Source organism: Anser anser (genome assembly GCF_964211835.1).
Source record: "Anser anser genome assembly, chromosome: 12".
In the NCBI taxonomy this organism is placed as follows: domain Eukaryota; kingdom Metazoa; phylum Chordata; class Aves; order Anseriformes; family Anatidae; genus Anser; species Anser anser.
This window is the reverse complement of record NC_139733.1, coordinates 3,900,008-3,927,989: the sequence shown is the minus strand read 5'-3', so window position 1 is coordinate 3,927,989 and position 27,982 is coordinate 3,900,008. Positions and strand designations below refer to the sequence as shown.

The 27,982-nt window shown below is 44.1% G+C and overlaps 1 protein-coding gene across 1 annotated transcript; it reads right to left on the bottom strand.

The window, feature by feature from the left end:
* Window positions 1-317: 317 nt before the first annotated feature.
* Window positions 318-25,302, bottom strand: LOC310880328 (uncharacterized protein). Its single transcript, XM_083796005.1, has 8 exons — window positions 23,491-25,302; window positions 20,335-20,393; window positions 15,115-15,174; window positions 13,125-13,380; window positions 9,129-9,290; window positions 8,169-8,319; window positions 3,121-6,158; window positions 318-2,986 (listed from the first exon to the last, which is right to left on the bottom strand). Exons 1-4 carry the CDS (start codon window positions 23,685-23,687, stop codon window positions 13,364-13,366), a joined length of 333 nt encoding a protein of 110 aa, XP_083652131.1. The 5' UTR covers window positions 23,688-25,302; the 3' UTR covers window positions 318-2,986; window positions 3,121-6,158; window positions 8,169-8,319; window positions 9,129-9,290; window positions 13,125-13,363.
* Between the last annotated feature and the right edge of the window lie 2,680 nt (window positions 25,303-27,982).

Below are 27,982 nucleotides of genomic sequence, written 5' to 3'. Positions count from 1 at the left end.
TTTTTTGTTTTTCATTCTCCCCTACCAGCTGGCCAAATAGACCCTTAGTGTTTCATGAAAGTTGACAGTAAATCCTACATCTTCTTTGCCATCTAAGATGCTGATGCTGTTCTGATGCTCAGGAAGTCTGCTGTCCTTGTGCTTGTCTCATGCAAATGTGCACTTGCTTCATGCAAATGTGCACTAGCAGTGACCATGCAGGAAGAAGTCTTGTTTTTTTCCCTCCTACTGACACTTGCTTTTTCATTTACCTTAACAAAATGCAGATTTATCCAAAGTGCATTCTTCCTCATTACATTTTTCACTCTTAGTCAAAAGCCATTTTGTAGTAAACTTTTATTTCATCCTTCTTCCTTTACTGTCAAGACAAACACTGTTGATTCCTAGTTAATTCTTTATGGATTTTCTCACATTTCTGTCCCTTTGTAAATCGCAATAAAGTATTTAAGAATTGCATCCCCTTCCCAAATCGCTAAATCTTCCCAGGTTCTTGTGTATTCAGTGTTTTCCATATGCTGTCCCCGATACCTTCCCATGAAGAGGAAGCACATCCGAATGGGTTGACACTGGGGCAGAGGCCCACCGAAGACACCTATGGATTTTTCAGTATCTCCATATATTTGGCAATTTCACTTGGCATCTTCATTTTGCTATCAGCTCCGTTATTCCTGTAATGGGAGCAATCCAGTTGTTTCCCTGTGTTCTGGGGGTGTCCATTGCCCAGCAGATGGGCTGTTAGCTCAGCGTCAGCAACTGCCCATGCAAAATGCTAGCAAAGTGCTCGCCTGGAGCGCCCGACATCGCATTCTGTAGTACCTGGTCTGTTGATCCTCCTGAGACAATACCTATTCTGTGTGCCTGAAGAAGGCAGGTTTAGGAAGGGTAATTTTGTCTGAATGATCCAGACAACAATTTACAGTTCTTGTACAGAACGGCTAAGGCAGAGAGAGAAGGAGGCAGGGCATAACAGCAGAGGGATCTGGAGGAGCTTGGTTATCTGCCTAGGCAGGGATTACACGGCTGCTTGTTGGCACCGACTTCTGAGTTGCACTTTTTTCTGTTGTCTTGGGCCAGCTGACCTCTTAACATCCCCATCAAGTCTATTTTTTTTTCTCTTTCCCTCCTTTCCAAAGGCATCTGCTGCTTTCCAAATACTTTCTTTAGCCCATTCAAACATTGGTAAAACATGCTAGGCCAACATTCCAGTCCTTTGTGGTGGGACATACCTGAAAACATGCCACTTGTTATGTGAATGGCAGAGGAGGAAGAGACCTCTGAAAGCTGCTGTGTGAAGACTGATCAATGGGGCAAGGCCAGGCCCCACTCCGGAGACAGGATGGAACTTCAGCAGAGCAACCGCTGCCCCAGCAGAACAGCAAAACGTGAAACTTCAGGTTGTACTTTGAGGGAAACCTGCGAGGCTCTACACAGACATCCCGCGAATGACAATATTGCTCCAGCAGACTTAAAGGGCACACCAGTGACTGGCAGCGAGTCCTGAGTGTATGGGAAAGGCGGCCGCGCAGAGGAGGGGGCAAGGGATGCCGGCTGGAAGAATTCCTCCTTTCAGAGAACAAGTGGCGCTTTCACAGCCATGGCACACGCTATGCAGATTACATCAGGTCCATTTGCCTGCTTTAATTATTTTTTAAAAAAACAAAAGCATGAAAATTTTCAGTTCTAAATTTGAATTTTCAAGAGTAAAAGCATAAATAATAAAGGCATTGTGAAGCTGGCAACAGGAGCTGGTGGAGAGCGATAGCACTGGTTCTTAGAAAACCTGGAACAGTAGCATGCTGTTCCCTTGGTATTAATGAATACTTGTGTGAGACATACAAAAAGCCAGTATTTAAAGTATATTCTACAGTGCTTTATGCAGGAGAATCAGTAGTATTATAGCTACTAATACATTACTATAGCTAGATACTACAAGAAATACGATACATTTGCAAGTGGCATATTCAGAAGAGATTGTGGAAGCTAAAAATATATACTGGGGCCATTTCAGAAGAGCAGCTATTTACACTTCTAACACTTTAAAAACATGCCATTTTTTGTTGACATTTATGCAATTAACACAAGTATCTAAAGCATGTGAGTGACAGATTTAGCTACCTAAACGTGCGGTAGGGATGCCAGGTTTAGGAACACCATCCAAGCCAGACCTTCGCTTTCAGTCTGCTACAATAACACAACTCTTCGTCTTAGCCAGGCGCGTGCCAATACACTGCCAGAGCGTCATCCCTTCTCCCGAAGGATGCAGGTGGTTCAGCTGTTGGTCTCACCACCTACTGCCCATAGGCTCCAGAATTTCACCCCTACAAACCTTGCCACAGCAGCTTTTGCTGCTGCAAAAAGCCAAGTGCTCGGAAAGTCAAGTAAAAACAAAACAAAACAAAAATACAAAAAACAGAAAAGTTGAATTGTTTTGAAATATTCAGTATAAAGCAGTGGAGCAGCACCTGCTTGAATCTGCACGCAGAGTTCAGTGAGCTCTAAGAAATCCCTGGGTTTCAGTGCAGTGGGCTGCACACAAGGGGTGCTTTGTGCCGTTGCCCCTCCAGCCCCATCAGGGCTCTCCGTGTTGAGGGGTACAGCTGCTGCTCCTGGGGCAGGCACAGTGAGAGGCGAGGAGAAGCAGCCAGCCTCCTCCCGCTGTCCGATCTGCCCCACAAGCCACCAATTAGACTGCTCTGAACTACAGCGCTCAGTTCAAAAGGCTGCTAATTGTATTTTAATGACAATTTAAATGATACTGCTGATCATTTCAGAAACATCCAGATCACTAATTACTAGTAGTCTATGCGGTGCTTTAAGCACCCAAAGCACTGTAAAAACATGAAATAACGTTATTAACATTCACAATGGCCTTCAGCGCCTTCCCAGCTTCCAAAACCATGGCTTCTTGCTCCTCACCCCAGCCTCTGCCCTGCCTGCTCCCAGCCGTGATCTGCCTGCCACACTCCCGTGGGTGTTTTAGAGTATCCTGGAAATAAATAAGGAGCAGAGATTAAAAATTATTTGCATTCATTAACCAAAATTCTACACATATTAATAAAATATGATAGTAACAACTTTTAACTAAACTTCTCAGGACATCCCTGCTGCACAACATTTTACCTTAAACGCAAGCTTGATCGAAGTGGATCTCAGACAAAACTCGGTCAGGATCCTGAAACAAGCTTGCCATAAACGCCAGTAGCAATCAGTAAGCGCATCTGCTCGCAGCAGGCATCGTTTCTTTCCCAGCCTGCGTGGCCGTGCACCCGTGTGGAGCAGGTGGTGGTATGGAGGGAACCCGTGGGTCACCCAGATTTTGGTTTCCAAGGCTGGTGAGTTGGCAGTGCTGTGCTCCTCTTGGAATGTTTGCTGGTATTTTGTACAAGATGCCCATAGTTTGTTGAGGAATCCATTCTCCAGAAAAAATATTTAGAGTGCAAGTCACAGTTTTCCCCTTCAGAAATTCAGCCAAAACGCACTGAATCTACTAACCGCTGACAACATAGTGGTGGTCAAGATGTTTATACATAAAACAGTCTATCAGTGAGAAGACAGTACACATCTTGCCCCTGTAATAGGTATCTGGTAATGAAATAGAAAAGTTAGCTAAGCTCTTTTCTAAAATACATACTTTTAGTTTTTTATTTGAGCTCTAGAATATAAAATACATGCTTTTAGTTTTTTATTTGAGCTCTAGAATATAGGTTAACTGTAGCGCAAGGGATTTTAAATGCAAAGTCTAAGCCGTTTGAATTTTGAAGAGACTTTTACTGATGCAGGAAAAAAAGGAGGCTTTTTCCTCACTGGAAAATAAAACACATGTAAATAAATACTAATGCCTTTTTTTTTTTGGTGAAGATTTATGTGAGATTAATCCCTTTACAGTCCTGGAGTGTATTAGGTTTCACTAATCTACCCTCAGATTTATGCGAGACTGCAGGCACAGGCAGAGAGCGAGAAGCGAGCTCTGCTCAGCCACCAGGCACACTGCAAGGAGAGGAGATAATATGGGTACACACTGCACCTGAAGCCAGAGATTTTTCTGCCTGCAGTTGCATGAGCACCTGCTTGTGTGAACGAGCCCCTGAAACTTCTTTAAGGGAGACGTTCGCTTATGTGGCTAGGGTGGCTGGTCACAAAACAACGAGATACGCACATGGAAAGAATTTTACATGTGATTTTCAAGACACCTTTTTTGCAGCCATTTGACCTGGGAGTTTTGCTTCCCATGCAAATGATCTGTCTGGCTTGCTCGGGCAGTACTGTTAGCACGTTATTTGGGTTCCTCTCACTTTTCCCAAGGCTGTGCAACCATGGTGTCTTTGAAAATGAAAGTCTTGCACTTTCTTACTCATTGCTGTTTTTTTTTTTTCTTCCCTTTTTACCACATGTTGATGGTGTTTGAAACCAAGTAGATAAGCAAATAATTCCTGCCTTTTCTGTTTCAGAAAATGCTCGCCTGAGCTGCCAGTGTGCTCTTAGACCCCACAGCCTGTGCAGAATAGAAGAGCTGTGCAGATGCCAGGTAAGTGCTAGTCTGGCAAGAGGTAATGTTTAAACATATATATATATACACCCAGATTTTTTTAATTAAAGATTTTTTCATTTGGTTTTCATTCTTTTCAGAAAGGTCTGAGATATTTGTGTCTTAGCTTTTCAGCCTGACAGAACAAATATCGATTTACTCGGATTATTTTCTCATAATTTATTCTTTTAAAGATGTTTCACTTGATGTTTACCCTGTGATTTCCTCAACTTCAATGTAAGTCAGAAAAGCAATTAAAATTTAGAGAATGAAATATTTTCAGAGATGAAGAGAGTTGATCAAAAACAGCTTGTCACTTGATGACAGAAAACCTTACTTTTGAAAGTCGTACAAACACGCAACCTGGCCTGCGTTCAATGTCTTGCCTGCCATAAAACTGAAAACATTAATTAGCATAAATTTGTAGTCTAGTTCTGAAAAAAAAGCAAAAAAAAAAAAAGAAAATACAACATGGTTCTCAGTAACGAGAGCATTTTTATTTTCCAGAAGAAGCCAGTTCAATTCTCCGGCTGCTCACCGCACATAGAGCAACTTTTGATCTCCCCCCCACATAACACAGCACGGGAGAGTGTCTCTTTAAATTCATTTATAAAACCATTCGGGGCTGTGGGTGTCTTTGATGTGCTCCTCTCCACGAAGCTCAGCGGAGGAGAGCAGGTCTCTTAGCAACGCGCGCGGGGAGGGATGGGTGGTCCAGCGTGGCCAGGGCTGACCCCGGCGGCACACGGGCGGGCTGGCACCACTCGCCCACAGCCGAGAAGCGCGCGCACATAAAACTGTTTGCAGAACTCGGTAGTCACACTTCCTACCCCCAGCTTCTGGGCTATTAATAGTAACCTCGCAGCCGAATCAGAAAATAAGGCATGGGATGGGCAACACGCGCTGAAATAGCTTCAGGACTGGGTTGCAGTGGAAGGGAGGCTGAAGTTTTATTTTTAAACCAGTTAAGCATATTTTAAATTGAAGTAGCATTGTCAAGACTAATCATAACTCATCTCATACCGCAGTGTTCCTCTGAACGCTTCAAATAAATTTCTTATGGAGTCTCACTCTGGTTTGCAGCTGGGTGGTTTCAGTGTCACTGGACCGACCGACTCAGTGAGGGTCACTTGCCTACCTGGTGGTAAGGAAAAGCCCCGATCTGTCTAAATGGTTACCAGGCTATGGTAACTAGGTAACATCTTAGTAACTCTGAAAAAAATATCCATTAGGAGAGTAACTTTGCACTGAGGTAGATGAGCAGTGCTCAGCCAGCCTGCTCTGTTCCTGCAGCCATATGACAACAGCATCCTGCAGAGCCATGGTGTCAACACCTCACCCCAGCCATCACTTCTGAGCAGGGCTGTCCCAGAGCAGCCCTCATTTTCCTTTTTCTTTTTTACCAAAACTCAAACATCAAACCCCAGAGTTTGGCATGGCTGCATAGCATCCTTACTGCACGTGGTTCCCAATACGTTCTTAGGCCGCTGTGCCCACATGGCAAGAGCTGCATGGGGAGTCGAAACCTGGCACCTGTGTGATGTGATGCTTTGGCCAAGGTGAGCATCCTGAGCCCAGGCAGCCACGTCACTGTCCGGTCCCCGCTGCACCACACTCCTGAGAGCCATGCTGCCTGTGGAAAAGAAGAGTGCTGCACAACCCTGCACAAATTTGGGCACGTGGAAGAACTGCAGAATCAGTCTGCGTCGCCCACTTCAACGTGTTTCGTCTCACACTGGTGAAAAATATCTCAGAATCAAAGGTAAATTGTTATGCCTAGATCTTATACTAATGACCTTAAAAATTATTCAAAATTTTCTTGATTTTTATGCCACTTCCATGTCCGAACCACCTGTAACAGATTACTGTACAGTTGAAAGAACCCCCTAAATTGTACACAATTCTCCCAGAGCTCTCTCCAGGCAATTCTCGAATTCTGCAGTAAAACTGCAGATTATTGCAGCAAATGCCTACCTCCATCCATGGACTAGAAACTTATCTAAACTGGCATCTGTTGTCTAGTTTCTAATATGTTTGTAATTGCTGGAATATACATGTTTGAACTCTGAAGTAAGGCTTGTTTTTATCTAATAACAGAAATGGTAAATGACAGCCTGGAGCTCATTAAAATAAGTTTCTTAGAATAATGTACCCAAGAACCTGTGTATTAAGTAACAAGATAACTTTTATGACCCATATATAGAAAAAAAGTACAGGGTAAAGAGTAAAATCCTGTCTCAAGTGAGATCAGTAGGAATTCACTAGTTGCTGCAAGGGCACCTGAACTCTACCCAGGCTCTGAGAGTGTGCTCTTCGTATGGGCACATGCTTACGTAACATGGTTCTTTGGCAAAATTTAATTAAAGAGAAAAATGTAAAGCACTTAGCATTAAGTGGTCCAAGTTTGTTAACATACACTATTTAGAATGAAACCTAAATTAGCAGCAAATAATGCTAGCTCAACTGTGACCATCTCAATGAAAATTACTTTATGAAAAACGTTTGTAGACTACCTGCATTTTTGCTTTTAACCAATATTTTCTATATAGTTTAATTTTTAAGAGCCAAACAAATGTAGAAGCTTTATTTGAAATGTTGCAAGCTGAAGCAAACTCCATTGACTTGACTTTATCTTAGCTCTCCATTATACCAGGGTCAACAATTCTTTTCTGTAGCTTAATACTGAATAAGTATTTTTGCTGACTGCTGAAATCAAGTGGGAGGAGGAGTCTGGCAACAGAAGAACGCTTTTACTCGTGCTTGTATTTACAGTAGCAGTTCATATACTTAGTGGTTTTTATTTTTAGGCAGGAGAAATATATAATATCCACAAGGCTAAGATTATCATGCCTGAAGATTCTTGTTATAAAAAAGTTCTGAGATTCCTCTAACAGAGGCAGAACATCTCCAGCTTCTCAAATAAGTGACCAAACTTTCTGAGGCACATAGTTTTGAGGCATGTGTCTTGGACTGTGCTAACTTAGAAACATGTGCAATTAACATAGCTTTCTCCTTATGGCATTCAAGTTACCAGATCAGGATGATACATAAAAAAACATGCAGATAAGGCATCATTTGCCCAAACATGTCATCAGAAACTGCCTTTCTGAAAATATGTCTCTGGCAGAATGAAAACACAGATATGTGATACGTCGCTGTTTCAGAGCAATCATAATATCACTATGATGCAGACTGCCTTCCTTAGCTCAGTACTGAGGCTAATCTGAATTCTCAGAAGTATCATGCTGGATAACTCTCAGTTTAGTGCAAATATCCATGACAATATACTTGGTGGAGAACTAGGCACAACTGACAATACTGGAGAAAAGGTTTTCATTGGTGTGGGACACTGCACTGTAACAGCCTGTTCTTTAGAAAAGTCTCTAAAATATATCAGATTATTTCTTTCCCTTGCAGTCTTCTCCTAAATAAGAATAGAATTATTCAGCTTTTTTTTCACAATGCACAGAACAAATTGAAGTTGAAAATAATTATTGGTTCCTTCTTAGCACACGGACAATGGCTGTCTTTTTAATCTTTAAGGAGAAAGCATGCTGGTCCTATTGCCCTCTTTAAAACAGTAGGTCATCAAAGGAAGGTTTTTTGATGTTTGAGGATCAGTCCCCCACTGGTCAGTACTTACAGCAATAAGAACTGCAGCAGTGGCAGAGAAGCTGGATGGCTTTACGGCTTGCAGGACTACCACAATATGTCTGACTCCATCACCAGAGAGCTGGCATGTAAATGGAATGAAGAATTCACTGAAATGCTTTGATGTCGCGTATACGCTGAACCTAAAAGGAATAGGAGAGTTTGTTTCTAAAAGGAAATTAACAAAGAACATTATAAAGCTATGTAAAATAATGGGTGTTATAAAGGAAGGTCAGGAAACTCTGGTTGTTTTTCCCGCAATGTAAGGAACCTGGGCATGCACAAAGAGAGATATATTACTCCAAAAAAAAAAACAACAAAAAACAAAAACCCCCACACACAAAAGAATCCATTCCCTGTTTGATTTCACACCGTGCCATTGCTGCCAAGCCTGCTACCTGACCGAGCACAGCCAAGTCAGGTACCGCCGTACAAACCAGCATTGCTCGCTGCTGTCTCACTGCAGCTACCACAAGTTATATCTGTGAGCTGTTGCAGCGCTGAAAACTTGTGACTCGACGTGAAGGATTTTGCTGGAGAGAAAGAAAACAGTGCAGAGAGGTCCTCACCCTCAGTCAGCCTGCTGAAATTGTACCTTTTTAATTGGAGGAAGTTGTATTTACATAAGGAATTTACACGTATCAATGGCTGTGGCAGACTATTTCTGAGGAAGCCCCTTGTTAATATTTTGGCAGCATGAGAGTGTTTTTTTCCCAATTGCAAATGTTGCTCCATCTGCCACAAAGCCCGTGGTTCCAGCAGCCTGCCCGCCCCCGCGCTGGGGGCACCGCAGGAGCCTGGTACATGCTGCTGGGGTACCAGGGCAGTCGCCTGCCGGTCCCTGCAGGAATCAAACCCACCCCGCACCATTCCCAGGAGAGTCCTCTGCACCAGGAGAGCCCCGGCTCCCCCACCTCGGGTGCATCTCCCCAGCACCACATTATTGGCTCACCTGAGACAGGGGTCTGGCTCTCGCCCTGGTCCCCAAAATTTTCACCCAAAGTTTAGCATCATAACAGATCCGTCTCCATGAGGCGCATTTTTTTTTGGTGAAATGTCTCGTTTCCACAAAGAAAGCTTCCAGATATTTGTTTGTTTGTTTTTGTTTTGCAATCTGGATTATAACGAGAAAAAAATGAACATGATTTCTTAAAACCAAAAGAAGCATTCAACAGAAAAAAACAACCTCAATTCTAAAATGACTATTTCAGTGATGATTTGTAATCTGTGCTGTTTCATCTACTTGATAATACCCAGCTTAGTGTTAGATCTAAAAAAGGAATGAAATGAGAAAATCATTCCTTTGATATGCACTAAATTATTCAGTTAGTAAATTAGTGAATCTTATTCTGAGTGTTATTAGCTATTAGCATGTTACACTTCTTGATGTTGCTTATGAAGAATGCATACGAAAATGAGCAAAAGATTTCCCTTTTGAAGTTGCTGCCACTTGAGTTGTTGACATTTCTCTTAATTGGTGGCTGTCCTCTTGAATGCAGTACTCTGCTGTCTGTTTTTGTGAGACTCCTAATTTTTAATTTGTTCTCTCATTGATTAGACTTTTTTGGGGGGGAATGAGTAACTATCAAAATAATTAGCTTTTCAAAGGAACCATGTTCTCCTAAGATATTTATTAATGAGTCTCTCTTTCAGTCAGTATACCTAGGCCTTACTCGTTGGGAGAATTTCAAGCTCACATCTGGGCTGGTCAAACCTCTTCTGATACCCCTGTGGGCAGCAAGAACCTCGCAGTAGATTTCAGGAGGAACAAGATCAGCCCCATGGAATTTAAAAAGTTCACCGATGTTCAGTTTGTATTAGGAAGATATTTAGTATCTAGGAAAACCTATAAACACTTCAGGCTCCAGTGTAGGATTGTGGAGGGAGCGAAAAGGAAGATGACAGCAAGGCAATTCCATCTGAACAAGGATACTGTTTTCAAAGGAGCTATTGACTTCCGCAGCAGGGCTCCGTTATTCTGCCTGCTCTGTAATACTGGAAATGCTTGGCTCCCTTTTATTTAAAGTTAATGCAAGTTACATAAAAATGAATCCATTTAAAACAACAATCATTCTGCATATGAAGTTATTTTCCACAGGAGAGCCAATAAACTTAAATAAGTACATACTTTGTTTTAGAAATCGTCGTCTGTCTTATACTCACAATTAAAGAGCACAACAGATAATAAAGCACTCCAACATATTACACATAGCTGCAGTGATCTAATCTCATTCTGTTCCTGTTTGGCTTCTATAAACCAGTTCTCGTCCCTTTCCTTGCTCTCCTTCTTAACCTTAAAATCTGCTTTTCACATTGCCAGCTATCCTCTTCCTGCTGAAATGCAATCTCTCTTTGGCATGTTGGGCTCTCTCCTTTTAGTAGCTCTTTCAAATCAGACTGGAACACCACCCTCTTGCTTTCTCTGCCTCCCTGCAAGCTCTCCTGCTCTCTCCCCCAGCTCCCTCGACCCTTCGTCACTAAGGAGTCTCTACTACAAATTCGCCCATCATTCCTAGACTTCTGCCCGAACTAAAAGCTCAGCCCATGTCCTGGCATGGGTGCCTGTGGGCACCCAGTGCTGCCCTGCCTCAGTGCCAGCTTTGTGTGCTGGGGCCACTTGGGTCTACGGCTCCACACAGCCGGTTACAGCGGGGCTGCCACCTCTACGTATGGGCTTTGTATGTAACAGGGAACAACTGCTGGCTTTGGGCTTCTGCTGGTACTGAACTGAGTATCTGAGTACTAACTTCTGCACCTCCTGGCAGTGAGAGTCATTTCTAGAAGAAACAGATCAACAACTACAAGACAAAATTGTCAGAAAAATCAACATCACCTTTCAGATTGAAAATCAATATAAAAATAATAAAATTGAGAAGAAAACCAAACAACTAATTAACCAACCAACCAAAAAACCCAAAGTGATTTTGCATGGGTTATAAGGGTTGTTATAAACAGGTGAACAGACCATTACAGAGTCATATCTTACAGGGAAGCTTTGCTTTGGAGAAGAGCAATGTTTATAGAGCTAATTTTACTTTATTGAATACTATTAAAATACCTATTAAAAGTTAGAAGTTGTAGTCTAAAATACTGCAGTGCGTCTCACAGAAGAGCCAGCACGGGCTGTAAAGTGGCCTTACATGGTGATCTATTTCTGCCAGAATATAATATAAGCTATTTCAAGAAGCCATTTACAAGTAAGCTGCCTGAGTAGAACCCTGCCCTCCCTGAAATCAATAGAAGTTTTGCCAGTGACATCAGTGGAATGAGGTTTTCCTTTCATTTTTATCCCATGCAAGATTAAATACTGGGTCAGAAAAACAGTATTAGTTCTACTGCATGCAAGTGCCAGTGATTTTAGATACAGCATTTGCTTAGGAGGATTACTAAACGGAATTTGCAAAGTGATCTGTTAATGGAAATTATTTTTTTTAATTCATACAGATTTCCTTATAGGTAGAAGTTTCATCTTACTTTGTACTTAAGCATACTTCTGCTGCAGCAGTAAGAAGGACGCGCTCCAGCTATGGGCCTTCGGGCGTGAGAGGCGCGTTGCTTCCCTTCCCCATTCCAATGGAAAAGCAACAAAGCCGACCGTTTAACAGTATGAATTCCATTATTACATGGCTTAGGAGCTTTGCAAGCATCTAAGTGCTGCAAGTGCTATGATAATTTATCTTTGAACTTGTTAGTAACAATGCATAATTAACAAGTAAGCTGTAGGAACATGCAATTGCTATGTATTTACATGGTATTTGCCAGGCGGTTGTAGTGTAATTACAGAGATTATACCTGCTCTGGAGAACGAGGGTGCGTGGTGCACTGTGTACTCTGTTTGTGTTATTTCCCACACTTGGCCCAGCAAAGCAGAGCACAGCTCAGTGGGATCTAACAACGCGTTTCACTGTGGTGGAGGTGAGCCATGGGGATGGAGCTGCGTGGCCCTGCACCCAGCCCTGGTGTTTCAAGAGTCGTCACAGGTCCCTTCTGTTCGGCGTGGCAACGCTTGTTTTTGAGCTCAAGTTATTTATGTTTTGGACCGCTGCCCTTTCAGCGATATAAATGGAGTTAACTATGCAGATTCAAAAATTAAGACAGGTTGGGCACTTTTAGTATAGCAACATTTTCCTGTCATGTATAATACGATGTGTTTGTGTAATAATTATAGATAAAAGAATGCATGAAAAGAATCCATCTTCTACAAAGCTTTAAAAAAAACGTGGCAGCACGTGACAACTTCTTTGCCCTAAAATTCATTAAGTTCAGAATACCAAATGTGAAGTTGTGTAACTTAGGCACTGTAAAAAAATCAGCTAATGGTGAAAAGTGCAAAGAAATATGCTGCATCTCTGAGTTAGTTGTGTTTTACTTGATTCAGCATCAACTGAATTAAAACTAAATTAAAAGATTCTATTACACTTGAGATTCGCTTTCTGCAGAAAGAGGAATACTGTGCATGTCAAGTGGCACAGGAATTTGTATGCCTGGCTTCTAAAACAGTGGCATCAGCCTTTAAACTGATGCATGAGGCATCCTGAGCATAAAATACTTGCTAGGCAGTGGGCACAACACTACTCTGGGTATTTAAGTAACTTAATAGAAACTGATAGATTTGCTGATGTTGAAGATGTAAAATTTAACTTCAGCATACAAGGAAGCAACCTATGAGCTATTCTGCTCTGTGTAGAAGAAAAAGTAGGTATCTCTTTGAAGTGCAAGTTAGTATTATTCAGCTTCACGATAATCTCCCTGTCTTAAGGCACGTGATTTATGAGTACATTGATGAAAATTCATGCTCAGAATGGCCAGCAACGTGACACAGCAGGGCGTGAACTGCATTGGGTTATTTTCCTGTTACTACGCTGGCTTCTTACAACTACACCACAAAACCAAGATGCACATTCACACAACGTAACGATCTTGTTTGAATGTCTCAATGTGATTTTACTTGCTGTGTTGCAGCCAGCACGCTCGCGGTTCACAACAGCCTCTGGACACGGCTCTGTGCCGAGCTCCAGCACGCTGCCTGGTGCTCCTGCCCCAGCGGATGGGTTTGCTGCTGCTGCATCCTGCGAGCAGCCACCTGGGCTGCGAACGTGAACGCGTGGCGTTTGCCACGGCTCACTAACAGCTGCTGCCTCTCGCTCGACGCCTTGCTGCAGAGCCGTGTGCCGCCTGGCGCTGCTGTTATGTGCTCATCATGTCTGGAAAAGAGTGAGAATACTGCTGCGACTTTTGAAAAGAAATTGACACTCAGGCTTCTGAATTTCCCTGCACACTATTTTTCCCAAAGACTCGATGCTTGAGTTCTAGACAGGGCTCAACTGGTTTTGTAAAAGTCAGGTCCAGGGAATTTTGACGCTTGGCATCAACAGCTTATTTCAGCAGCATACGAAATGGAATGGAATAAATGAATCCCAAGCATTACTTATCAGCACCAACAGTTCAAATTTCAGTCCATCTCAGATGATGTAGCTCAGGAACATTAATAAGGTGCACTAAGGCCTGTCTGCACTGACAAATTTAAAGATAATTTCAGAATAAGTCAGTTTGAAATGAAAACAGAACCTCCCTTTGCAAAATTCCTACCTGGAAAAAATGTGAATTGCTTTATGACTTGCATTCTTCAGTATTTATATGTGGATTTTTTTTTTTTTTTCCCCAAGGATTTCGTATTTTCATGGAGTGGACCCTTCACAAGGAATCAGGGAAAAGATGCCCATACGTGACCTGGTTAAAATCACAGATATCATCCACAGATTTCATGACTTTTTCATTTCTATTTCTTCTATTTAAAATCATGAAGTACCTGGGTGACAAGTTGCAGCAATTGTTTACATTATCTAAAACACTAGTGCAGCATTTTTGCTGCATACCAGCAAGAGCCAAGACCCTTATTCTACAAACATCTTTAAAGGAAACATTTCAGGCAAGCTGCAAACCTTGGGTTTGAAATTCTTGCTCCAGTTAAGGTTGGCACTCGGCGTTCGATTTTTTTACCTCCTTTTCAATACTGCATATGCATTCCAGTACTTTCTTTTTAAGAGGAGACACATTAAATACCCAAAGCCCTCTGAACAGTGAATTCTTTTAAACTTTTATCTGAAGAGATGCTGTTTTACAGTCTGAGAAGCAGAGTTTCCTCTGTCTATTCAGTGGCAGATAATTCAGAAGGCTTTCCACTGACTTCAGCAGGGTCTGGATCAGACCCTTCAGCTAGCATTTTGATAGAGTTATTTTTCATTAAGATGCAACAATAACCAGTAGAACACTGTAATTATTTCTGGGGATTAAATAATTTTTGAGTGGTGAAATTGTGCATGATATCAGTCATACTTTGGAACCCAACCACTTTATATGCCACTGAAGGCCTCATCACACACAAGGGATGCTTTGTGAGACAAATTGGAATGAACTGGAATGCAACAAAAGCTCTGGCTAGGAGCAGATCCCAGTTGTGAAGTGTGCGAATGATGATCTCTTTAGGGCTGGAAAAGCTGTCTTATAGCTGGTGTGAACATTACAGATGCTGGTAAACTGTGAACCTCTCAGTGAATGTGCGTGCCTAAATCTGAAATCATTTTTGAATAATTCTTGCTTTCTATGCAAGTTTTCTAGGAAGGGGCTTTAGAAGTGTGATTTTTCCCAGTGAAAAGACTCAACAGAAACCCAGCTCTTTTGATGTGTTGATGGAGCTGAGGAGCAGACACCATGTGATGCAAGTTCATATAGGGCGAGCAGAATTAGGACAAATGTTTGAACACTTCTCAACAAATTGCTCACAAATGACTTACAGGGAGAATTACTTGCAGAACGATTAGAGCATATGTTTTCAAAAAAAAAAAAAGATTTAGGAACATCTATCTGCTCATGGACAAATAATGAAAAGAGGAAGAGGAAAAAGTTATCAAACAAATATGAAACTGCAAATTACTCACTCAGCTCAGTTTGCAACGAGCAATTTTTATGGTAGTAGGAGCTTGTGGAGTAGGAGGTAACTGTAAGAAGAAGGATTGATTCAGTATCTTATATTGCAATTCTGGAAGGGGTTCAACATCTAATTTAAAAGCCATTTTCTTGCTTTTACCCAGTAAAGAAAACAAAATGATTGTCAATGACTGTGAGCTGTTTTGGGCAGATAGCATCTATTTTGTGTCCCTGCAGTCCTGTGGTCACTGACAAAGGCTGGTTCATAACAAAGAGCAGTTACTTATTACAAAAGACCTCTCTTGTCAGAAAAAAAAAAAAAAACCTGCCTGAGGAAGGATATTGCCATCATAATCCTCTTTACATCTTCCCGTTAGAGAGGAAAAGGTTTGCCTTTCCAGAAGAGATGCAAAATTGGTCTTAAATTTGGTGCATTTTTTCAGCCTCTGCACTGTGGAGACTTGAGTAAACTGCTTCTTCTCCAGCCTCTCTTTCGGTCCTGTCACTGGAGAGGAAAGGCTCATGGTAATAAAGTAAGCAGTGATTTACTTTCCCCTTGGAAGATTACAAAACACACTTTGGGCATCCTCCTCCTAAGACTGCCTGTTGTCCCTCCTTCCCAGCCCAACAGGAGGCCAGCCACCACACACCGTGACACTGGCAGGTATTTTCTGCTCAGGACAGAGGGGTGGCTGAAACGTGTTCTGTGCCCATGGCACAGCAGGTGTGCAGTCAGCATTCAGACCTCCTTAACTCCTTATACCTGTCTTCCTGATTCCGTATTTACTTCCTAATTTAGTTCCTGAAAAGGCACATGCTATTTTTCACAGGGATAACAGATGTGAAGGAGTCCACTTGAGCCCTACTGCTTCACTTCAAAACAAAACAAAACAAACAAAAAAAAAACCAACACAAAACTTAAGATGTTAATGCTGTAAATAAACATTATGGCACAATCTTTGGGTAGATGATATCCAACATTACACAAAATTTTAGTCACAATAAAGGATTTTACAAGCTCCTTTGAGCTAATGAAAGAAAGGGTTTCATTTAGAACAGTGATGTGTTCATTCCAATAAATGCCATTTGCCATAAATCTCAGTATAAATTGAGCCAAAATAGTTTGCTATGACTTAACAATAACCAATGACTACAATTTCATTTTACTCTTACTACGTTTTCAGACATAAGGTTACCAGGACCAATAGATTTCCGTGTCCCCTGAAGGGAACAAGAAGGTGCCTTTCTGTCTCTGCTGTGCTGATGGCTGTGCTCGAGGAGCTGCTCGCTCCTGCATCACCCACCTCTGCTGGGGCACACAGCAGCTCATCACCTGCAAAGTCACAAATTTAACTACACGAGTGCTTTCATTCTGACAATAATCTGAATGTAGACAGATTTTGGCCTGCCTCGGTTTGGTGACTGCAGGTATATATGGAGGCTACTTGATCCAGGTCAATAACTACCACTGCCTTTTGCCTTTACCCTGCCCAGAATCCCCCAATCCAATTGCATTTAGGAAGTTGGGCTAGAAAGGGTAACATAACATTCTGCTGCTGCAGCCCCCCAATCCTGCAAGCTTTTTTGCTATTGTTTAATTTGCTACATGTGATTAACTCCTCTATGTTTCTGCCTGGCAGCATTTGTGACTAAAAATATCTTGCAAGTATACGGTGTGTGCTGCAACACTGGCAGAAAGTAAAAAAGACCATAGTCTTCATAATCGCTGTTTTTGCAAAGAACTACTGCTCCCAGCAGACTAGCTATTTTAGGCTGTAAATGGAAAGCAGAAAATGAGATTTTTCTTTCCCTGCCAGTTCTTCTCCTGGGAATTTTACTGCTTTCTGCTGTGCACCTACTCTGGGTGTTGATGGCAGCACACTGATAATACCGGTCTCACAGTGGATCACTGGAACTGGTTCTGAAATATGCCAGTGAACGTGGGAAATAATTTCCACTAGTATCAACATATCAATTGTTGATATAAAATGGAGCGATAGATCAAAAGCAGATCAGGATAGCCTGATTTACTCCATGATTCACTCCATGATTCAGGTGACAGTTTATTCAAATTCAGCTTTGCAAAGTCAGTAAAGGTATTCCTTAGCTACCTGCACTTTCTGTTCTAATATTGGTAATATATTTGCTTCTCTCTTACTTTTTCAGACCACCTTTTACCTCTTATTTGATGATCTTAGTGCAGTTATGAAAGCAGACACTCTTGATTTGTAGTCCCATTGATACCAGTTATGCCTAGCCTTATCTGCATTATATAGCACCTAAATCACACGTATTGTATGGATCTAACGAAAGATCTTTGCACGGTGTTTAAATCTGAGAAGTCCTAATTATCGTTCTTAGACTTCATGTATTATGCGTTTTTTTTTTTTTTTTTCTGGAAAAAGCTCTCCATTATTAGGAATTCAAAAGATTAGGCTTTGCTACAGTAACATGCAAATCTGGGAACTTGAGAACAAATTATAATCTTTAGCATTTACTGCACCTTTCTGATGCCCCAAGTGGTGTTCAGAAGGATTTTCCGTTCCAGGAAATACCCTAGATATTTCATGGTGTGGATACTGCTGTGGTATCAGGTCTGTATCCCCCCATTTGATGGAACACCACTCATGAACATCCTTTGACTTGCTGAGTAACTGGTGCTTTATTTTAATCATTTGTAGTACCACGGAAAAGTGCTCTCTTTCTGTGTATGTAAGTAAGAAACTTTTAACCTTGGAATAACATCAGTCGTGCTGTTTTCTGCACTGAGGGAGAGGGAGTGGGCTTTTCTGGGAGCAAACCTATTGAGTGAAAGCATACCACAGTCAACAAGGGTCAGCTCTGGCACTGGGCAGATGAAGGAATTTCAGAGAACACGTGAAAAAAACAGATGGCTTTAAAGAAATAAATAGAAAAACTGCTTTGTGTTGTACCCAGACATCACATGTGATAATCCAGACATCACAAATTGCTGTCAGAATTATGATCTGTCATTCTCATGCTATTCTCTTTTGCTTTGTCATTTACAGCAATCATGTGCTTGTCTTCAAAAAGTCTGATGTTGTTCACTACTTGGTTTGTTTGACCTTAAAAATACCATTAACATGGCGAAAACATTTGAAAGTTGGAAAATTATTATCCAAGGAAAATTCCTGGAGCACAACGAAAGACAGGAAGTGACTGAACAACCCCCTCTGATGTCCTCTATTTGAAAAGGCCCTGTCTCTCTGCACCTCCTTACACACCACAAGCCGCAGTTGCCTTTTCTAATGCTGTTCCCTCTGCACTTTTTGCGACAGGCTCTCTTGCCCTTAAAAATTTATTCGGGTACTATCTTCATCATCATCGCTTTCTAGTCTCCTTTCTAAAACAGTGCAACACCCAGCTCCTGCTTATTGCCCCACTTCTCGCCCTCTTGTCAGCTCCAGGCCTCCTCTTCTACCTGTGATCTTATTTACTTATCTGGGCATCTTTTCCCTCTGTCCTTCACTCTTTAATCCCATGGCTTTGTGTGTAAACTCTCTCATGCCTGGACTCCCTTCTCCCTATACCATTACGGCTCCTCAAAATCAGAGCAGCAGACAACAGACCTTTTTAGAAACACAGCACGCACCATGGCTAGCCACCACCAGAACTACTTTTAGATTTACAGCCTTTTTCTCCAGAGAACCCTACTTCTTTTTACATAGATGTTGGCTGAAAGCACAGTGTGCTTTTCTCCCCTTTGTGCAGCACCTAGCACAGGGGAGGACATCACCTCTTTGGTCCCAGGGATGCTCGAAGCATCTTTCACCTGCCAGGTCCTTGCCTCCTATGCTGCAGACTTACCGTATTCTCCTTCCTCCTTTGCAGCCCTTCAGCTTGCAGCTCCTCACTTTCCCTGTGCTGTACACATGTGGGAACCTGGGCAGGACAGCTGGGACTGCTTCAGTGCATGCTGCTCAGTTGCGTCCCATGGTCCAAGCATCTTGCTGATAAGATGTTAAGCCAGCCCAGTAGCCTCAAAGAGTGTTCTTCAACTTAACACTCAAAAAGTTGTTTATCCTGGAAATTTAACACATGCAATGTTCAGATAGTGTACATAGGTAAGGTTTTTTCCTCCCCATAAAAGGGGTCGTGTAAGTCCTGAGAGGAAGAGCCTGGGAGCCAAAGAACGTGGCTCTTCAGGCAGCTCAAATTGCTTTTAAAGTAACTTGATCAGTTAGGGAACTAACTGAGAAATCCATCAGAGGGAAGAGGAGTGGGGACTAGCACCCCTGCTCTTGTCAACTGCTATTCAAATATAGGGACTGTAGAAGAGAGGGTCACAAAAGAAAATAGGGAAGAGTTAATTTGCTGGAAAAAAAATCAATTCAATTGATACCAAAGGTCTGTTTTTACTGCTGAAAATTATATCAGAAAACGGCAGAATTTGAGAAAAACAGACCTATGAGAATCTACCAAATTCAAGAATGAGGAGTTTCATTTTTATATAAATATCAAATACCAAAGAACATCTCTGGTGGTAAAGTGCAAACAACAGGTTGGGGCTTCGCAAAGTCAAGCAGTGGCCTTTCACAGAACCTTTTACAGTCAATACTGTAAGAGTAAAATAATACAGTATTTCATAAAGGGATTTCCAAAAAGTTTTTAGGTGAGAGTGGTGCAGTTTGCTACAGTTTCACAGCATGCACTTGAGTTTACTCTTTTCTCAGCCAACATAAAAAGACTGTCAAAGATTTTTCCACATACTAAGCAGACACTGATTTGCAATGTGAAGATGTAATTAAATAGTTTGATAGATTGCTGTAGGTTTCATCAGTTCTTTCAAGGCTTTCATATCATTTATCTGTCTGGTCAGTAAATTTTGATTTTACTTACATTATGTGGGTAAAGAGTTCACGTTCCATGAAATAACTGATGTTCAGCTGGGTACTTATCAAAGGATGTACATGACTTTTAGAAGGGCACAGGCTCAGCAAAACATAAAACTGACCCTTCAGGTTGAGCACCCTAAAACTGTGTCATCCAAAACCCACAAACTGCTTGGGAACAGTTAGGCTAATGCTTATTACTTTTGTTGTAAGTTCTTGTGGTGCTATTCAGTGCAATACAATTACAAGCACATGAGCTTTTTGTATCACACAGCTGTTAGCCAACAACATCCTGACGTTCAGCCAGGTCTGCTATTCTAATAGCAGACTGAAACTTTTCTAAGTTAAGCCTAAATAGAAACAATTGCATGACCATACCTGTACTTGCAGCATTCTTCTGGTGTCTTATTTCATTGAAGATCCTCTGACTTTTCAGTCTGTTATTAAAGAGAATGGGTATCAGAATATCTATCAGAAAAACATCTTTTCTCAGAATAGAAATCAAGATCAGTAGGCAGGAAAACCTCAGTACTTTAATGGGGCTCAATATGAATGACAAGTGTGGGCTAATCCATCTGTCAATCTTCTCCTACTACAGGTACTCTAGCTGAACAAGAAACACTGTATTTTGTTAATTACTTCAATGTACTTCACATTACTTCAATGTACTTCAATGCACATTAATTCAATGTACTTGAATTACTTCAATGTACTTCACATTGCCCCATATGATGGGGTCCCGCTGGAAAGGCACACAGGAGCAGGCAACCCTTGTCCTGGAGGCCTCCAGCTCCAAACAGCGGATGTTCACCTCCTGCATTTTCAACCTTCTGCCAGGGTTGTTTCCCATCACTAACTGACAGAGTAGTAAAATGGCTCTGAAGAAAGCTGTAAGTTTGGTTTAAATCATTAGCTCCACTGACTTCAACATTCTGGGTGCCCACACTAATCTCAGACCTCCCAGCAGATTTTAAAATAATAAATACATAAATAATAATAATAATAAAACTCTGCACCTACCTCACTGTCAGCTTTATGGGTCTTGTCCAACACATTCCCCAAAGCACATCAGGGACCCGGCCTGCTGTTGCTCTGTGTCAGCAGGCCACTAGCAAGGCACCAGCTTATTTCAGCTGAGCATTGGATACCAGGTAATTTGGGGACTGTGTGAAACTTGTCTTCATAATTACCTGTTAATCAGTACAGACTGCATTCTAGAGCAGCTTGATATAATGCAAAATCATGCTTTAAATATTCTTGGCTTACTCTATGTAGCAGCAAGAGAGGAGGATGACCTCGAGAGTGCAGGGTGGTTTCTTGAGAGCCCACAGAAATACTGTGACATGATATAGCTGAGAGAAATAGTCTAAACTGGCCTGAAGCTGCCAGCAGGGAACTGAGGGAATCCATAAAGTAAACAGAAGAGCTGGGCAGTTTCTGTCTCAGCCCATCTGTAATGCCACAGGGACAGGTATTTATTAGGAAAATAGGCATTATAAGGAAAATAAGACACGATCAACCTACGACTGCATCTTCTGTCTTGCAGAAAGAAGATGAACATGTTATTTATTTGGACCTTCTAGGTATTCTGTTTGCCCACACACTGCAGCCAGTCCCTTGGCAGAGAGAAGCCTCGCTTGCCAAGTCAGTGAGTGGGACAGCAGGCTGAGCTGGCCTGTGAATGGGGCACATGTCCCAGCAACATCCACAGCCACCTTTAGCAAAACAGAAATTGTACACACCTGTTTTCCACCAAGATCGCTGAGCACAGGTCTGGCCCACCAGCAGGCGGTCTGTTCGCCCCCGGCACTCGTGTCACACGGCAGTCCAGGGAGGGGAGGCACCCCCAGGCAAGGGAAGCAGTGGTAGCTCACCAAACCCCCAGGGATCCCCAGCAAAAAGCTATTTTCTGTCTTCGGAAACTGCTGTTGGGGTGCACAACCCTTCTGCCAGCTCCTCAGGCCTCTCTCCAATCGCTGCAGGGTTTTGCTCCTCACGTTACTGTGAATGGTCTTCTCATTTCCAGTCTGTGCTTATTCATGATTAATTTATACCCATTTGATCCCAGGCTAGCATTAACCTTCAACTCCTACAGTTTCTCTGCTTGATATTTACCCCTAAGGGTATTTATAAATAGTTGTCTTCTCTTATGCTTAGCTTGCTGTGCTAAAAAAGATATACTGATGTTTATCGGCAATGGAATCCTTCCCGCACAAGAATGAGCGCGTTGCCTCATCTCGCAGATTAGCCCAAAATAGGCCCCTGGCTTGCAACAATGCAGTGTTCCCAGTTACGTTCAGAAGCTGGTCATTTTTGTCTGGCAGTGACAGCTATCGGGTATTGGGACACCAGTCCCCACCACTTTGGGAGCCACAGCCATGCCCATCAAGGCCCAGCAGGCCGGGCAGAGCCATGTTTCCCTTGTGGGGCACCCATGAGCTGTTGGGCAGAGTTGGCCCCCTGCCTGCCAGTCATGGCAGCTCAGGGATGAGGCAGCAGCCTCCAAAACACACAAAAATCAATCTGAAATGAGTTGGTCAGCCCAACCTTGCTTGAGCGTTGGGTGCTGTGTAAGGATCCCCTCAGCAGAAGGGAACTGTTAATTGTCCTAATTGGCACCTCCCTCTGCAAAGCTCCTCTGTGTCTTTGTTGGAGAATTATTATTTGGGGCAGGGAATTATCCTGGCAGAACATGGCTATCAAAGTTACACTCCCCATTGTCACAGACTGCACTTTCCCTGCAGACCACACACTCCTCCTGTCACATTTTCCTCTTCCCTTCCCTCCCTTCTCCCCTCTCCTTCCGTCTCCTTCCCCTCAGTTCCTCCCAGCGGCCTGCACTTGCCCCTCGCCGACCCGTGGCACTCGCTGCCGTGAGGAGAAGCTCCTGCAGGCTGCCCATGGCAACAGGCCTCATGCAGTGGCGGTACAGCACTGCCCTTCCCTGCTGGCAATCTCTGAAAGCTGTCAACATGCTGTACTGGCACAGTGCTGGGAGGACCCGGAGAGGGAGGTGGGAGCAAGAGGTGCTGCATCGAGCACCATCATGGCACCCACGCGGGCGCTGGAGCCAAAGAAGGTTTACCACATGCACGCTGGGGTTACCTTCCTGCCCTCTGCTATGTTTGCGCCCCCATGAGGATTCTGGGGAATAAGTTAAACAGTTAAAGGATTTACTAAGAAAGCTACCACAACCATTATTCCTGAACGCTTGTGGAATGGCAAATCCGGATCCGACTAGCATCCCGTGGGAAGGTGGCAATGGCCCTTCTGTTCCCCTGCCCCAGCTCCGCTGGCTCAGGTGCTTCCAAGAGGCAGCACTCTGCCGTCAGCACACTCAGCAAGAGGCTTGAAGTAGCAGAGGGAAGGTTGCCTCTGTGCCAAATGTGCTGGCTTTGAAGCGTGCCAGTGGGCTGGCTTTTCCTCCTGCTCAGGCCCTGCTCCCGTTCATGGTGATCCTCCCAGTTCCCAGGCAAAATATTTCCCTACAATGAGCTGCACCATCTGGAGGAAATATTTCCACAAAATACCTACCTGCCTATTACAGAGTGGTGCTGGTCTTCCATTTTCACTGCTTTGGCATTCTGCAATACAATCCATTGGTTGGGCTCAGAAGTACCTGGACCCAGTGCTTTGCAAGGGTAACAAATTGCAGGGGGAAGATGTTCCTGGAAGGCTGAAGGTTGCATTTTTAGAGCTAAAGCCTGTAAAATTACTGGTCTTCTAAGCATGCAGAATTGTAAACTTCAGTGTAAACAGATTCCTCCAAAAGAAACAAGTACTCATACTGAGGAAAAACAAATATTGAGCTCTTTGAAGGAACGGCAAAAAAATGTTCAGGAACTCTTGACATCGCTTCAAAGTAAACTCCCTCTTACAGAATTGCTTTTTAGATCACCATGCTTAAAATAGTAGTGATGAAAAGTATTTCTAGCCTTCATTTAAAGAAGGAAAGTGTCTTTACTCTGTCATATATTTATAGCAGCCTCCTGAATACAGGGGACTTAGTAAATTCAAAATTATCAATGCTAAACTTTACTGAGAAACAGACTTTGCAGAGATGAAGTTACACTGCATCATGCTGCCTTGCTTTGGCTATTAATTTAATTAAAGTGCAGCATTGAAAGTTTCTCTGCTTTGAGATGAAATATTTTGTTTTCATTGCTATCAGCACCCAGAAGTCAGCCGGGAGCTCAGAGGTTATGCGCTGCCTTTTGGAAGAGCATTGCCCAGCAAAGAGCACCTCAGTGTGCAAGGCAGCGGTGCAGCCGTCATCACTGCTCAACGACTAGGCTGTGGCCTCGTCCTCTTGCAGGCGGAAAACCATCTCTCTGCTAATAAGAAGAGAAAAACTGGCATTGCAGGATGAGAGTGCACAGGGAACTGCAGCAACGAGGCACTGCAACATCGCTTTGCTAAATTAAAAAAAGCATCAAAAAAAGAGAAGTGGACAAAACCACAACCTGTGCTGGTGATACAGATTTGGCTAGCGCCAGCCCGGGTGACCCTGCATTCCCAGATGTACCTCCACTCCCAGCAGCACCAGTACCTGGCACCTGCCACCTCTGCACTTTGAATTGAGCTCTTGACCTCGGCAGTGTCCCTCTGGGAGCCGGGGTACCCAGAGGCAGGTTTGGGCACAGCCCATCAGAGACGCAGGTTCGGACCGCAGCACCACCAGAGCTCCCACTTGGCCTGTGGTGCCCAGGAGGCCCTTGGTGCCCCGCAGCACCCGCCCAGGGCAGCAGAGCCCAGCACCTATCGGCCCTGGTCTCCAGGGTCCCTTTGCGTATTGGGACAAGCCAGTCAGTGCCCACGTCCCCAGCACAGCTGAACCATGAGGCAGGAAGCATCTCCCACTGGGCACAGAGGAGGAGGAGTGCTGGGAGGAAGGAGGGCTGACCCCACACAGCACTGTGCATCTGGGACGAGGTGCCAGAGAGAGTGCATCATTGTGGGAGATACCCGGTGAACACCAAGACAGCTAATTTTAGCAGGAAATAGGTTTCCATTTTGCTTTAATTTATCCTTAAATTCCCCCTTGCCCAGAGCACACAAGGATGACTGCCAAGGGCAGAGCGGCAGCTGATCAGTAAACAGGGTGCCAATTTGGGACACTAAATCTTCTGAACCGTTCCCTGACAAAGGCAAATGCCAGAGCGACTGTTCCCGTCTCACGCAGAGACCATTGGGTTCCTCTCGTTGCTCTCTGGGCTTGCAAATAGATTCTGTGCTTATATCAAGTTTTTAACAAAAACAGGAGTGTTAGCAACCCTCTCACCACAGAGGAGGACATTTTGCTTGTGGCTGCCCCTGGCACCCCCGGGCACATTTAGGGAGAGCCCCCCCCCCGTTATTTGCCACGAGTTTTACACAGCAAAGCATGAACTCAGAACCTAAACATTTTGATTGGGTTTCTGCCACAAGCAAAGCAGTGATAAGGAATGTGGCTTGGTTGAAACATGCTGGCTCCTAGCTCTGGCGTTGCTGCCCTCTGAGCAGAGGCTTTCCAGAGACCCTCACAGCTTTGGGAGGACGCTTCTGGGTGATTTAATGACCAGTGAACTTTGCCCAGCCTTCAGACACTAAACTCACCCGAGGAGCTGAAGCATAGTCAGGTTTTTGATGTTTGGAAGGACTGCAGAAACAGAGTCCATCTGATACCAAGTATTGCAAAAACAAGGCTCAGAGAAGAGGCTGCTGCTTTCAGTTTACTTAATTAGTTTATACACTGAAACTATGAATAAAAGGGCTGTGCAATTGCTTTGGCTTTAGTAGTAGCCCTGCAACCATGACAACGGTGAAGCATTACTGAATCACCATGACAAAGAGCTGGGGAGAAGACTGCTGCCGCAGAAAAGCTAACTTGGGCCAATCAGAAATCGTGCTTGCATGGAAAAATACGTCCTACAATAGTTGGTGTACTTTAATGCTCAGTTTTTAAGTGTCATATAAAAATAAATTCCAGGAAATGGGTTTGGGGCAGCTCACATGCATCCATGATAGTTCACTTTGATCACAATCTTAACTGCTGGGTAATGACAACCTGTTTTTGCAAAGCCACGATGTTATACAGCTATTTCTACTTCCTTAAAAACACAGAGATCTGAAAATGTACGGAGCAGAGCTGCTTCCTCTGCTGATAGCATGGGAAATGCAGTTACCATGCGCGCCGTGCCAGGTGGCATGGGTGCCTGCGTGGCCCTGGGGTGCCTGCCAGCCCCAGCCTGGGGACCTCTCCAGGCAGCATCCGCTCTGCTCTGGCAATTTGCTCACGAATGTGCTGCATTTCTGGGAGACGGTGCATTGCACACCATGGCCGGTGGCCACAGTCCCTTGCTTGTCCCTGCCCCATCCCAGGCCCTTTGGGACACTGCCCTCAGCAGCACCCAGGACTCCAGTGCACGTGCTGGGCATCTTGTCCTACAGCTGGTTATACAGAAAAACAAAAAAAAATTATGTGCTTATTCCCCACCCTTCCCCATGAGTCTATACCCTCCTGATAAACAAACTCTGAAATTTTGCTTGGCACAAGGAGGTGCTCCAGCGACATGCTGCTGCTTTTGGAGAGGGCACAACAAAGGGAAGGGGAACAGCACCTGGAGGACATCTCCTGCTCCGGCACGCTAGGCCAGGCTGCTCAAAGGCCCCACGGCAGCTTTGGCAGGGGGGGGAGCATTTAAAACCCACCTCCTCAGGGTCACTTGGCACAGCACTACTGAAAAACCTCACACTCCTCCACGGAGGGTCCATCGTTCCTGCTGAAGTTTCACTTATCTCAGCGGGAACTCACCTGATACTTACCAGAGCAGGGCAAAGTCTCCTCGAAAAGCACTGCACCAGTGAGGGAGCAGTGGACACAAACCAGCTTTCACAAACCACACGTCCACGCTGGATCACCGAGGACAGGCAGAGCTTCGCTGAGGCTGCTGACCCCCAGAGCCTGTGCCAGCATTAGTGCAAGGTATGCCAGGCTTTTTTTGGAGCTGGAGAGCTGAAACCATAGGAGACAACACCCAAAAATGCCTGAAGGAGGTCAGGAGCTGAGCCTGGTAGCAGAGAGGCTTTGCTGGCTGCAAGCCCCACGCGTGAGCAAACCCCAGGTTGGGCACATGGGGAGTCACAGCCCCGAAGGGCAATAAGTGGGGCCGGGGGCTGAGCCCAGCAGAGAAGCAGCCAGAGCAAGGGGGGCTCCTGCCCGCTCTGTGCGTGCTCAGGGAAGCCAGGCTCTGCTCAGCGGCTGGAAATAAACAGCGCTGCCTGCGAGACGAGCGCCCAATCCATCTTCCTAGCAGAAACGGCTCTGCAAGCCTGCAAACTCGGTGCTCGGGTCAGGGGAGGTAACCGAACGGAGTCCCACCGCTTATTCAACAGCCACGGAGTGCCATGCCCGGGGCAGCTGCCCCTTGGGCATCGGAAAACACCAGGGGGCTCAGGGAGGGGGCTGCAGCAGTGCCAGGGTCGCATTGGTCTGCCTGGGGCACTGGCCCCATGTAGTGCCCACGGGCAGAGACAGCTGATGCCAGGAGTCTGGATCCTCGCGTGAGCCTGGGTTCACAGCCTCTACGTGCTCCTTAGTGCAGAATATGCTAGGTGCTATGGGCACTTCTGAGTCAGGAGAAACTGCAGCCCTGCAGTGTTGCAGAGCAATAGGTGTCGGACCCAGTGTCGTTGGGTCTTTGGAACATTTTAGGCAAGCAGGGGAGTTTCTCCTGTGTTTTTGTGTCTTTCTCTCACCTTTCTCATGCTTGCAAGCACAGCCAAGGAAGGATCATTACCCCTGGGCTGCTGCTAATTGAGCTGGAGATGGGACAGCTGCTAATAGCCACAACTCGAACTGAAAGAGCATTCAGCTTGATTTTTCAGCAACTGTATTTTCCATTGAGAAGCCATCCAGGCAGGTAATCTTTGAACACTTTTACTTGCCTCACTTTATAATAATTGGTGCTAGAAAACAGTGAAGAATAATGGCAGGAAAAATCATGAATAAAAACCCCTGCGTGCTTAGCTCTACCAGACGCATGTC